We start from the raw sequence: 14533 nt of genomic DNA on the forward strand, positions 1-14533 counted from the left end.
AGGGTTTCCAGCAACACAAGAACAGTAGCATGTACCTGGTTGTTGTAAAACCATTGCCTATTGACCAAAGTCGCGACCCAGCTGCGCGGGCGTATTGCGCTCGTTGAATTCTTAGGAAAGAAGCTTCAACTATTCTTGCTCTGTTACGTGTAATAGCATTTATATGAAAATAAACATAAGTTGGGTGAAGTCATAGGTCCCTTTTTCACCCCCCTTGTTTATTTAAAAAAATGAAATTAAAAAGACTAAATTGATGTTGACAATCATACATGAAATGCATTCAGACACGTGACCACTGTAATGATGGCGTAAGGCACTCATTCTGTAAGCTGAATTCTGAGATATTAATTTGCTAGTGTTGGGTGAGTAATATATAAAATACTAAACGATGTCCCGTGTAATACCATATTTATGAAACTCGTGAATGGTATTGGTTTCCAACTCGCTTTTGCTCGTTAGAGACCTAACCATTCACTCGTTTCATAAATATGGTATTACATGGGACATCGTTTTATATTCTCTATGTATCCTGTAAAACCCCTGTTTGTATGTATGTGGACTTCAGTGTGTCTGTCTCTCCAACAATAGAACATATAGTTCCATCAAACGATCTTCTGAATGGTATTCTGCTCTGGAAACCATAAAAAACAGGCCATTTTGAACGGGAGCAATTTGTCGTTCCAACTGAAAAATGCTTCAAACAATATACACGATTCAAAAATAAATGTTCAGTTTTAAAAATTAATGATGTCCTTACCTTTTGGTTCACTCAGCATCGACTGATTACAATAATTACCAACAGAGGATGTGCCCAACATGGAACAGTGATTAAACCCAGACAGCATAAATTTGCATGATGGTGTCACATAGGAATAAGCAGACGTGTCGAGAATGCAAATGTGGTTAAATCCTGAGAGCCGTACAGCATTAATACATATGCTCACAGCTAAGCCTATAATATTCGATATAAGTTCGGATTAACACAAAAAGCCACACACACAGCCCATTTCATGAAGTTACGAACAGTGTTAACTTCTTGTTGATGTAAATGCGGACATTTTCAAGTATTCCACATCATTTGGTACTATTTACACGCATGCCTTGTTCTGGAACGTTTTGAAATGACTGACTGACTGACTGAGTTTTAGTTTTACGCCGCTTTTAGCAATATTCTAGCAATATCACGGCGGGGGACACCAGAAATGGGCTTAACACATTGTGCCCATGTGGGGAATCGAACCCGGGTCTTCGGCGTGACGAGCCAACGCTTTAACCACTAGGCTACTCTACCGCCCCTGTTTTGAAATGAAGAGAGTACGAATTATAATGGCAGGTTTGTTTGTTTGTTGTTTAACGCCGAACTCAGCAATGTTCCAGCGGCGGTGTATACATAATCGAGTCTGGACCAGACAATCCAGTGATCAAAAGCATGAGCATCGATCTACGCAATTGGGATACAATGACAAACAAGTCAGTGAGCCTGACCACCCGGTCCCGTTAGTCGCCTCTTACGACAAGCATGGGTTACTGAAGATCAATTCTAACCCGGATCTTCACGGCTCTGTAGGAAGAAGGGAAAATAATACAGCTCAGGGACTGTGAGTCGGTGACTACTGTGGTATACGATATCGTTCTTAAACAAACCAGAGAATAACGTCCGCTGTCCCCGTGACCATGCTTGCAACATTCAGCGGAAGCATTACCAGGTTCATTCAAGACCAATTCTAATCCGGATGTTCATGGGTATATAATGGCAGGTAAGGTGTAACGGTACAACAACACAGAGCCAAACTGTTGATATTTCCATATGTGCACAACTTGGAGTGATTTTGACACCTTATTTCAAACTATAGTTTCACACGTTTAACGCCAGTTTGGCATATATATGAAACACTAAGAGTAATACAAGGCGAAACAATGTGTATGTCAATTTATTTATTTTATTGGCCATATAGATGTATTAAAACACTTGTTTTCGCACAATATGTGAATCACTGATGGTCACTGTTAGTGTTATCACGCCGGGGGACAAGCGTGAGTGAGTAAGTGTGAGAGTGAGTTTAGGATTACGCAGCTTTTAGCAATATTCCAGCAATATAACGACCCGGATCCAAGGCGTGACGAGCGAACGCTTTAACCACCAGGCTGCCCCACCGTCCCCATGACAACTGAACTGGAGATTAACGTTTATTGTTCTTCGACGGCATATACAGTCATGTGGTGAAACGTCTTTCTGAGAATAATACAACTGTTTACAACTTTCCACGTTCAATTAAAGTGACAGAGCTTCCTCCATCTCTATCTCGTCCTGTGAGAGTGGGTTATTTTCATATCCCGAACCATTGCTGCCGTCCTGGTGGAAGAAGTGCTGGAGAATAGCTGCGCCCATACAGTCTCCATTCACATTAGTGATAGTCCTCATTCGCCCGCTGAAACACCAGAATATGGAAAATGTCACCGTCCACAAGAATGAAACACGTTAGGCCACAAACAGGCTATTTGTTTATGAAGTGAATTATGCAGGTAAATAAGGACACGATATTTCAGACTATTTTGTGCTTACAGGTGGTGTTTAGTTGACAGTGTTTGTCCTAAACAGATTGTAACCTATTGTCTTGTAGCTTAACGTACTTAAGGTTTGAATTACACAAATAGCACCTGTCAGATTCCATCTATGTTCGATTTTTACAACAAGAATGAGTCTGGAATCCAATACAAAATAAACGTCTGGACACATACAGGAATGCACAAGGTATCGACATTCGTAGATTATATTGAATGAAAGCATGTGCAGTCATCTTGAGAAGCATTTCAAACATAATCATCGAATACTGTATAAATGTGTGATAGAAATATTTGGCATGTATTCAATAGACATTGTCACTAGGGTACATAGAAGGAATGTACATTATGACTATGGGTGTGTCATTTTAAGCTGCAAATACTCACAGAAACCAATCCATGGCAAAAATGATGGAGATTTCGTTCGTTGGCAGTCCCATATTGGCTAGAAAAACCATGATGGTTACTATAGCAGCATTGGGTATACCAGCGGTCCCAATGCTGGTGAGGGTGGCAGCCACGCTGAAATGATATCATAAATAGTTTTCTCAGCAATTTGCATTTTGCATCTGATTTTAATTGTGTTATGTGTTGCATGATCACTGGTGATCTTTAACCGACGGGCAAGATCTTACTTTGGGCTACTATAGATAGCGAAGTTTCCCATTTTATCTATCCTACTTCCAGTTTCTGCATTCAACTTCTGATTGGGTCAGTTGTTGTACGGTCATCCTTGATTATAACATTGACCCGTAACCATTTGCTTCCATTTCTACGTTTGGAAAGTGACGTCACCATCTCTGTCCCTCCCCAAATCGCTCTCGTAAATGGGGTGGTTAGGCTTGCTGACTTGGTTGACAAATGTCATTGTATCCCAATTGCGTAGATCGATGATTGTGATGTTGATCACTGGGTCGTCTGCTCTAGATCCGATTATTTACAGACTATCGCCATATAGCTGGGATATTGTTGAATGTGGCGTTAAACAACAGACAAACGATGTGTATGTAAAAACGCATTTACCCAAGAGCCAAGACGTCAAGTACAGACAGGTGCACTCCACTCATCTGTGCTATATAAACTGGAGTGACGACTTGGACGATGGCAGCTCCATCCATGTTGACGGTAGCACCGATAGGTAGCACAAACCTACTGATAGTCCTGTCTATCTTAAGGTTCTTCTCACAGCAGTCGATGGTAACCGGAAGTGTTGCAGCACTGACAAATATAAACAGGATCCTTCACTACCATTCCCTGCAAACTATTTGAAGATGAATACGTTGTTCACTGGTCCCTCGGGGCCCATGGGTTGATGTACCCTCGATGTTTCTTTATGTTCATAAACAAATATCGAAGGTGCATCAGCCCATGTCCCCGTCGAAACCAGTGAACAACTTATAATGGCAAGTGTTCTCTGTTTTAAGTTCTTTGCCTCGAAGTTTCAATTATCGATTTCAACCAAGTTGTATGGGATAATATGTCTTTTATTGCATCAATAGAAGCTAAAGTGAGTACATATGCCCCGAATACATTTATTATAGGCCAAAATATTGTCGAAAATGTGTGAAATTGTGCCTTTAAATATTTACAATACTTTGATCACCGGACCGTAAACACAATACATTGTATATTCATCTATTCATAGAAATCCGTTACGTATCGCTATATTCAATAATTGATTGCAAACCTTGAATTGGTGCCCAGAGCTGTCAGAAGAGCCTGCACTACTCCCAACGTCACCTTAAAAGGGTTCTTCCGTGTCAGAATGAGGTATATCAGTGGTATTACTACAACAGTTTGCACAAAAAGACCGGCGATGCATGTGGCTAAGAACATCCCTATGTGATGAACCATCCCAGCGAGATCGGACACACTCAAGATCTTTCCAGCAATTAGGGACAGTACGCCAATGGGCGTTAACCTGTAACAGAATATGGTGTGCCATAGTTGAGTGAGTGAGTGAGTGTAATATCACGGAAGGGGACACAATATGGGCTTACCATGTGGAGAATCGAAACCGGGCCTCGAGCCATCGCTTTAACTACCAGTCTACCCAACTGCCTTTTTAAGTATATAAAATATTGTAAAGATTTTAGATTTTCAATAACTGAACTGTTAATGATTAGACGTTTTTCTATTCTTAAATCATTCAACTGACTTGCATATCTGTCAGGGTAAATGAAATGAATATTTACAACGCTTTTTAATGAAATTATCATGCAATGATTACAAATCAAATGCACAAATATACGTACGTCGCCTGCGTCAGTTTAGACACTGGTACGTGAATTATTCACTAGATATATAGGTCACTGATCATTAGTGCAGGTATTGTGTGAGTGATTTTATCATCCATATTATAGACAGCAATATCGCGGCACCTTAAAAAGCCATTACACATTATACCAATGTGGCAGTCAAACCCAGGCAACGGAAAACATGTAATAAGTTTCCTGAAGTTAGGTGAAATAGTACTTATCTTACCTCACACATAAATGTCGCTTTCTGATTGGCTGAGCGCTCTTCTATTATTTTCAATGTACCCCGTTTGCAAGCGAGTAACATTTCAATATACCCCGCTGTCAATGGCAACTCATTTGGTACTTCGTGGTAGTATTTCTTCATCTCGAATTACATTGAATCACGTAATGATGTACGGAAATTACCGATGTGTTGCGAATGCAAATAGATGGAAAGGAGATAACTCTAAATGTGTTTTTCTTGTCAGCAAAATCTAGCGATGGCTACAGAACTATTTGTTCCCGTGCTTCAAACAATTCAAAATTAACATAAAGGTGTTCGGTAAGATAAATACGTTGTTCACTGGTCCCTCGGGTCCCATGGGTTGATGTACCCTCGATGTTTGCTGATATACCAGGGTAAATAACAGGGCATCTGGGATTCAGATCCAATGCCAATTGGATCCTGCTTTAGCTATGGGGAGCAACTCTGTACAGCAGCACCCCTAGATCATTGCACCATCCCTATTTATGCATGGGTTGATGTTCCTTCGGGCTCAGGGAACATGAACAAACATCGAGGGTACATCAACCCATGCCCCCTTAGTGACCAGTGAACAACTTACATTGTGGTGTTCATAAGCATCATTATCAACATTTAAAGTGTTCGGATTACTTACCACATAACGAGGTGCACAATGCACATCGTGATCTCATTCAGTTCCACAAGAAACTTGAAGACAACCCGACCTTTAGGTCCTAGTTTACCAAGCACTGCTCCAAATACTGTACAATATAGCAACATCCCTGTAGAAGAAGAAAACGTCCATTACAGATGCTAGATGCTCACGCTATAGTCGAACGCTATAATGGAACGATGGACTCTGCATTTAATACATATTTGTATGATTATGGAAAAGGTTGTGACGTTTTATATTATTTTGTCGATTCTGACGAAAGAATGTTAAAAACAATTGGTACTTTGCCGTAGGAAGTTTACACATAATCGTTTTTCTAATGTACACTCATGTGATTGACGTGATATGTTTTACTGGCAACCAAATCTCCTGGTTAGCAATGATTATATTTTGTGGAGAGTAATTGTCAGAGAACCTAATAATCAACCAGTAAATTATAATGATTCCTATGTTGTTCATGCTGCTAAGTTGGATTTCACTTCCAAAGTTCAGTTCTACATTCAGACACTGTTTTAAGTCAGGGCATCGAATCCCTTTCATCAACATAATTTCTTAACCAGTCTTAGTCAAAACAATGACAAACAACATTTTTGAAAAAACACACCACACAAGCAAAGCAAAGCAAAGCAAGACAAAACACGTCAACACCAGAAAATAGTAAACTAGTAAACTAGCGTGAAAACATATTAATGGATCGCCGAAAATTAAGGACCCCGGGTGTTTGCAAAATATTAAATGATGATGCAGTGCAAATATTGAGACGACAGAAAATGGTGTCTTTGGTTGTTTCTTTTCTATGCTACACATCTTATCTGAACAACTTATGAAGAGCAGTCTGTGTTACAAATTATCCCAGCCTTCACATACCCAGAACATTAAATCCGGGTCTGGTGACAGTTTTAGGTGTCCAGATGGGGTTTCCTTGCTCTGTAGTATTTCTCCCATCAGATTCTACCAGAAACGTTGAGTTGGTTACATTCTGGAGCACATATTCATCAGGAGATTCTTTCTTGATATTGTTGAAATCTTCCTTGACGTATACCGTGTGTGAACTTTGAATTGCAGCTCTAACAATATTGTCTGGAAACAGATTTCTGAAAAAAATAACAAATCATCACAAGGAATTACGACATTAATATCACAGTCTTCAGCCCAACATCATCAGTAACATTTGCATCTGCGAACTCTAAATGCGCAAGTGGTGAGGCAATAAGCTAGTGAGGCTAGGCGCCGTGTAACAAATGTATGATGCCTTGTATGCAGTCTATAAACTAAGCAAGTGAAGCTACATATAGCTTTAAGTCACTCCTGGAGTAAATATTCCCTTTTCACTGCCTTAATCATATTTTGAATGGGGCATAACTTATTCAAAAACATATGACAACCTATGCTTCATTGTGACTATGATTAAGGCTGTATTGTAAGACTTCACAGACTCAAGTTAAGACACCTGTTTTTCTGAGTGTAAAATAAATCTACTCGATCTTCAACTTGAAAGTGGACACTAAACTTTGTTTTAACGATACATGATATCAAACATGCTTAGTTGTCTAAGTTTATTTCATAATTGCAGTCACTAGCATAACATATTTTATACTCTAGACATGAGTCAAAATAGGTATGGGGTATATTCCGGCAGGTAAATGACATTTGAGAAAACACGTCGGTATGGGATAATGTCTGGATTCCGTGTCAAAAAGAGCTTATAGCAAGAATGTGTATGTGTACACTTTTACAACAGTATTTTACGCCGCAATCATTGTAAAAGATATTACGCACTGATCAGAAAGGCTTATTGGTATCCTACCACCAAATATACACACCTCTCACACCCTACCCCGAATCTGAAAGGGTTTGAAATATGAATATGGTGTGGAAACATTTGTAAAAAATTTAAATAGACACTCTGATGATCATTGTGTGGCTTCATGATGGGAACAATGCAGTTGACGACAGCCAACCTCGTAGTGTACATCTGGGCGAGGTCTGTAAATATTTTAGAACTGAGGTTGTATTGTGGACCTTCATCAGCTGATCAAGATAGTGATTCCCCATTAACTTCCTTTAATAGAAAAGGTTGAGGTACATGTTATCCCAATTGTCAGTATCATAAACTACAGGCATTTTTTCCATGATCCCAATATAATGAGTCAACGCCAGAGAAAAACCAGTCTCGTTTTGAGGCGAAATTGTGAATAGCCTATCCCATCACAAACACATGCAAAGGCAGGTCAGTAATCAACAGAATGGACAAATGTACAAGTGGAAACACTGTCAATTATGTGGTGTGTGGGAAACGGTATAAAAAGATATACCTAAAGATATTAGGACTGTCAGTCGATAACAAGGCAAGACCAGATAACGTATATCTATAACCGTCATCACTCACCTAATGAGATCAAGAAACATGTCAACTGCCGAAGGAGCATGGAACTCTTCAGACTGCGTGCCCGATGACGTTAGTGTGTCATGTAATCCTGGCTTGATAATAAACACCAGAGCAAAGCCAATACAGATTGCAATGACGGTTGTAGAAATATAGTAGGCCATAGTGAACAGGCCCATCTTTCCCGATGACTTGCTGTTCATGTTAGCGATTCCTGTTAAAACATAAAGTAACGTCAAATGGAATAATCAAATGGAGAACAGACCTTCTTTCCTGATAACGTGGCGTCCACGTTAACAATTCCTTATCAAACAAAAAGTAACTCTAAATGGTGTAATCAAATGGAGAACATGCCCTTCTTTCCTGATAACATGGCGTCCATATTGACAATTCCCTATCAAACAAAAAGTAACTCTAAATGGTGTAATCAAATGGAGAACATGCCCTTCTTTCCTGATAACGTGGCGTCCACGTTAACAATTCCTTATCAAACAAAAGGTAACTCTAAATGGTGTTATCAAATGGAGAACATGCCCTTCTTTCCTGATAACGTGGCGTCCATGTGGACAATTCCCTATCAAACAAAAAGTAACTCTAAATGGTGTATTCAAATGTAGAACATGCCCTTCTTTTCTGATAACGTGGCGTCCATGTGGACAATTCCCTATCAAACAAAAAGTAACTCTAAATGGTGTAATCAAATGGAGAACATGCCCTTCTTTCCTGATAACATGGCGTCCATGTGGACAATTCCCTATCAAACAAAAAGTAACTCTAAATGGTGTAATCAAATGGAGAACATGCCCTTCTTTCCTGATAACATGGCGTCCATGTGGACAATTCCTATCAAACAAAAAGTAACTATACATGGTGTAATCAAATGGAGAACATGCCCTTCTTTCCTGATAACATGGCGTCCATGTGGACAATTCCTTATCAAACAAAAAGTAACTCTAAACGGTGTTATCAAATGGAGAACATGCCCTTCTTTCCTGATAGCATGGCGTCCATGTGGACAATTCCTATCAAACAAAAAGTAACTCTAAATGGTGTATTCAAATGTAGAACATGCCCTTCTTTCCTGATAACGTGGCGTCCATGTGGACAATTCCCTATCAAACAAAAAGTAACTCTAAATGGTGTAATCAAAAGGAGAACATGCCCTTCTTTCCTGATAACGTGGCGTCCATGTGGACAATTCCCTATCAAACAAAAAGTAACTCTAAATGGTGTATTCAAATGTAGAACATGCCCTTCTTTCCTGATAACGTGGCGTCCATGTTGACAATTCCTTATCAAACAAAAAGTAACTCTAAATGGTGTAATCAAATGGAGAACATGCCCTTCTTTCCTGATAACATGGCGTCCATGTGGACAATTCCTATCAAACAAAAAGTAACTCTACATGGTGTAATCAAATGGAGAACATGCCCTTCTTTCCTGATAACATGGCGTCCATGTGGACAATTCCTTATCAAACAAAAGTAACTCTAAACGGTGTAATCAAATGGAGAACATGCCCTTCTTTCCTGATAACATGGCGTCCATGTGGACAATTCCTTATCAAACAAAAAGTAACTCTAAATGGTGTATTCAAATGTAGAACATGCCCTTCTTTCCTGATAACGTGGCGTCCATGTGGACAATTCCTATCAAACAAAAGTAACTCTAAATGGTGTAATCAAATGGAGAACATGCCCTTCTTTCCTGATAACATGGCGTCCATGTGGACAATTCCTTATCAAACAAAAAGTAACTCTAAATGGTGTAATCAAATGGAGAACATGCCCTTCTTTCCTGATAACATGGCGTCCATGTGGACAATTCCTATCAAACAAAAAGTAACTCTACATGGTGTAATCAAATGGAGAACATGCCCTTCTTTCCTGATAACATGGCGTCCATGTGGACAATTCCTTATCAAACAAAAAGTAACTCTAAACGGTGTTATCAAATGGAGAACATGCCCTTCTTTCCTGATAACATGGCGTCCATGTGGACAATTCCTATCAAACAAAAAGTAACTCTAAATGGTGTATTCAAATGTAGAACATGCCCTTCTTTCCTGATAACGTGGCGTCCATGTGGACAATTCCCTATCAAACAAAAAGTAACTCTAAATGGTGTAATCAAATGGAGAACATGCCCTTCTTTCCTGATAACGTGGCGTCCATGTGGACAATTCCCTATCAAACAAAAAGTAACTCTAAATGGTGTATTCAAATGTAGAACATGCCCTTCTTTCCTGATAACGTGGCGTCCATGTTGACAATTCCTTATCAAACAAAAAGTAACTCTAAATGGTTATATCAAATGGAGAACATGCCCTTCTTTCCTGATAACATGGCGTCCATGTGGACAATTCCTATCAAACAAAAAGTAACTCTACATGGTGTAATCAAATGGAGAACATGCCCTTCTTTCCTGATAACATGGCGTCCATGTGGACAATTCCTTATCAAACAAAAAGTAACTCTAAACGGTGTAATCAAATGGAGAACATGCCCTTCTTTCCTGATAACATGGCGTCCATGTGGACAATTCCTTATCAAACAAAAAGTAACTCTAAATGGTGTATTCAAATGTAGAACATGCCCTTCTTTCCTGATAACGTGGCGTCCATGTGGACAATTCCCTATCAAACAAAAAGTAACTCTAAATGGTGTAATCAAATGGAGAACATGCCCTTCTTTCCTGATAACATGGCGTCCATGTGGACAATTCTTATCAAACAAAAGTAACTCTAAATGGTGTAATCAAATGGAGAACATGCCCTTCTTTCCTGATAACATGGCGTCCATGTGGACAATTCCTATCAAACAAAAAGTAACTCTACATGGTGTAATCAAATGGAGAACATGCCCTTCTTTCCTGATAACATGGCGTCCATGTGGACAATTCCTTATCAAACAAAAAGTAACTCTAAACGGTGTTATCAAATGGAGAACATGCCCTTCTTTCCTGATAACATGGCGTCCATGTGGACAATTCCTATCAAACAAAAAGTAACTCTAAATGGTGTATTCAAATGTAGAACATGCCCTTCTTTCCTGATAACGTGGCGTCCATGTGGACAATTCCCTATCAAACAAAAAGTAACTCTAAATGGTGTAATCAAATGGAGAACATGCCCTTCTTTCCTGATAACGTGGCGTCCATGTGGACAATTCCCTATCAAACAAAAAGTAACTCTAAATGGTGTATTCAAATGTAGAACATGCCCTTCTTTCCTGATAACGTGGCGTCCATGTTGACAATTCCTTATCAAACAAAAGTAACTCTAAATGGTTATATCAAATGGAGAACATGCCCTTCTTTCCTGATAACATGGCGTCCATGTGGACAATTCCTATCAAACAAAAGTAACTCTACATGGTGTAATCAAATGGAGAACATGCCCTTCTTTCCTGATAACATGGCGTCCATGTGGACAATTCCTTATCAAACAAAAAGTAACTCTAAACGGTGTAATCAAATGGAGAACATGCCCTTCTTTCCTGATAACATGGCGTCCATGTGGACAATTCCTTATCAAACAAAAAGTAACTCTAAATGGTGTAATCAAATGGAGAACATGCCCTTCTTTCCTGATAACATGGCGTCCATGTGGACAATTCCTATCAAACAAAAAGTAACTCTAAATGGTGTAATCAAATGGAGAACATGCCCTTCTTTCCTGATAACATGGCGTCCATGTGGACAATTCCTTATCAAACAAAAAGTAACTCTAAACGGTGTAATCAAATGGAGAACATGCCCTTCTTTCCTGATAACATGGCGTCCATGTGGACAATTCCTTATCAAACAAAAAGTAACTCTAAATGGTGTAATCAAATGGAGAACATGCCCTTCTTTCCTGATAACGTGGCGTCCATGTGGACAATTCCTTATCAAACAAAAAGTAACTCTAAATGGTGTAATCAAATGGAGAACATGCCCTTCTTTCCTGATAACATGGCGTCCATGTGGACAATTCCTTATCAAACAAAAAGTAACTCTAAACGGTGTTATCAAATGGAGAACATGCCCTTCTTTCCTGATAACATGGCGTCCATGTGGACAATTCCTATCAAACAAAAAGTAACTCTAAATGGTGTATTCAAATGTAGAACATGCCCTTCTTTCCTGATAACGTGGCGTCCATGTGGACAATTCCCTATCAAACAAAAAGTAACTCTAAATGGTGTAATCAAATGGAGAACATGCCCTTCTTTCCTGATAACATGGCGTCCATGTGGACAATTCCCTATCAAACAAAAAGTAACTCTAAATGGTGTATTCAAATGTAGAACATGCCCTTCTTTCCTGATAACGTGGCGTCCATGTTGACAATTCCTTATCAAACAAAAAGTAACTCTAAATGGTGTAATCAAATGGAGAACATGCCCTTCTTTCCTGATAACATGGCGTCCATGTGGACAATTCCTATCAAACAAAAAGTAACTCTACATGGTGTAATCAAATGGAGAACATGCCCTTCTTTCCTGATAACATGGCGTCCATGTGGACAATTCCTTATCAAACAAAAAGTAACTCTAAACGGTGTAATCAAATGGAGAACATGCCCTTCTTTCCTGATAACATGGCGTCCATGTGGACAATTCCTTATCAAACAAAAAGTAACTCTAAATGGTGTAATCAAATGGAGAACATGCCCTTCTTTCCTGATAACATGGCGTCCATGTGGACAATTCCTATCAAACAAAAAGTAACTCTAAATGGTGTAATCAAATGGAGAACATGCCCTTCTTTCCTGATAACATGGCGTCCATGTGGACAATTCCTTATCAAACAAAAAGTAACTCTAAACGGTGTAATCAAATGGAGAACATGCCCTTCTTTCCTGATAACATGGCGTCCATGTGGACAATTCCTTATCAAACAAAAAGTAACTCTAAATGGTGTAATCAAATGGAGAACATGCCCTTCTTTCCTGATAACGTGGCGTCCATGTGGACAATTCCTTATCAAACAAAAAGTAACTCTAAATGGTGTAATCAAATGGAGAACATGCCCTTCTTTCCTGATAACATGGCGTCCATGTGGACAATTCCTTATCAAACAAAAAGTAACTCTAAATGGTGTAATCAAATGGAGAACAAGTCATCTCTCCTGGTGACGTGTTGGCCATGGTAACAACTCCTATTTAAAAATAGATTAACTCTAAAGGGAAAAATCAATTGGAGATCGTGCCCAACTTTCCCGTCGATATATTGTCCATGGTAACAATTCCTATTTACATGCCCATCTTTCCTGATGACTTGCTTTCCATGTTAACAGTTCCTGTTAGAACACAAAGAGAAGAATGATAAAACATTTTAAACTGTAAATGTTTACGCATGAAGGTGGATTTCAGACCTAAAGCGCGGGTTGCAAATATATCGGGGCTATGATAATATATAAACGTGCACTGACTTCATGAGGTTACATGCATAACTGACTGTCTGCTGTTTGATAAATGAATGAATCGTGACGAGACTTGAACATTTATGGAAATGTGAATCCATACAGTAGTCTTCATTTTTCATATATACTAATTATCCTCTGTTAAATGTATCCAAAACCAAATGTTATTATACATCAATGCTGTACTAGTGATGACACCAGGAGTTCGCTAATAGGACAAACATGGCCTGTCCTACCGCTAGCAATTAGAATAGAGAGGACGTATTAATAGCCCGAGACAGTACAGCAGTATTCGTAGACTAACGCTTAATCTCTGAAATATATGTATATTTTGACAGAAACAAACAATTCCATTTAAATTGAAAAAGCACCCTAGTGAGATGGGAGATCCTGAACCCGAGGAAATGTCGTCTTGCTTCATTTAGCGTTGAAGAAAGGGCTTGACAGAAGAGAAATAATGCTGTTCAGGGACTATGAGACAGACTACAAACAAACCAGACAAAAACGTTTAGTTCAGACAGATTCCACTGTACCTGTGATCATGCTTGCAACAATCAGCGGAAGTATGAGCATGTTCAACATCCTCATGACTATATCCCCAGGGAGACTGATGAGTAGGATGGTGTCCCCGGAGAGATGCAGCTGACGAAACAGCAACCCGATGGTCACGCCCATCACTGCAGAGATGACGGTTAGGATGAGCAGGATGTTGGCCTTCAAACAGGTCTTTAACGCCATCTTGAAAAATAGAATAGCTTTAATGATCATCGAGACGTCATGTCAGAATCGTTATGAGTTTTTCATATATGGCTGTAAGTGTATGTGTGTGTGTGTGTGTGAGAGAGAGAGAGAGAGAGAGAGAGAGAGAGAGAGAGAGAGAGAGAGAGAGAGAGAGAGAGAGAGAGAGAGAGAGAGAGAGAGAGAGAGAGAGAGCTTACAACGTCGCTTTTCTGCAGTAGGCTATACATACGAACAATACATCTAAAATGAGTTCGACACAACCGTGAATTCGACACCTAGTT

At 39.3% G+C, this 14533-nt stretch overlaps 1 protein-coding gene across 1 annotated transcript; it reads right to left on the reverse strand.

Moving 5' to 3' along the window:
* Positions 1-2272: 2272 nt before the first annotated feature.
* LOC124273922 (excitatory amino acid transporter 1-like) lies at positions 2273-14249 on the reverse strand. Its single transcript, XM_046709268.1, has 7 exons — positions 14045-14249; positions 8109-8319; positions 6587-6813; positions 5702-5828; positions 3586-3780; positions 2950-3084; positions 2273-2429 (listed from the first exon to the last, which is right to left on the reverse strand). Exons 1-7 carry the CDS (start codon positions 14247-14249, stop codon positions 2273-2275), a joined length of 1257 nt encoding a protein of 418 aa, XP_046565224.1.
* Between the last annotated feature and the right edge of the window lie 284 nt (positions 14250-14533).

The sequence above is a fragment of the Haliotis rubra genome, unplaced genomic scaffold (genome assembly GCF_003918875.1).
Source record: "Haliotis rubra isolate DU_JTF1 unplaced genomic scaffold, ASM391887v1 Scf1039, whole genome shotgun sequence".
NCBI lineage: Eukaryota > Metazoa > Mollusca > Gastropoda > Lepetellida > Haliotidae > Haliotis > Haliotis rubra.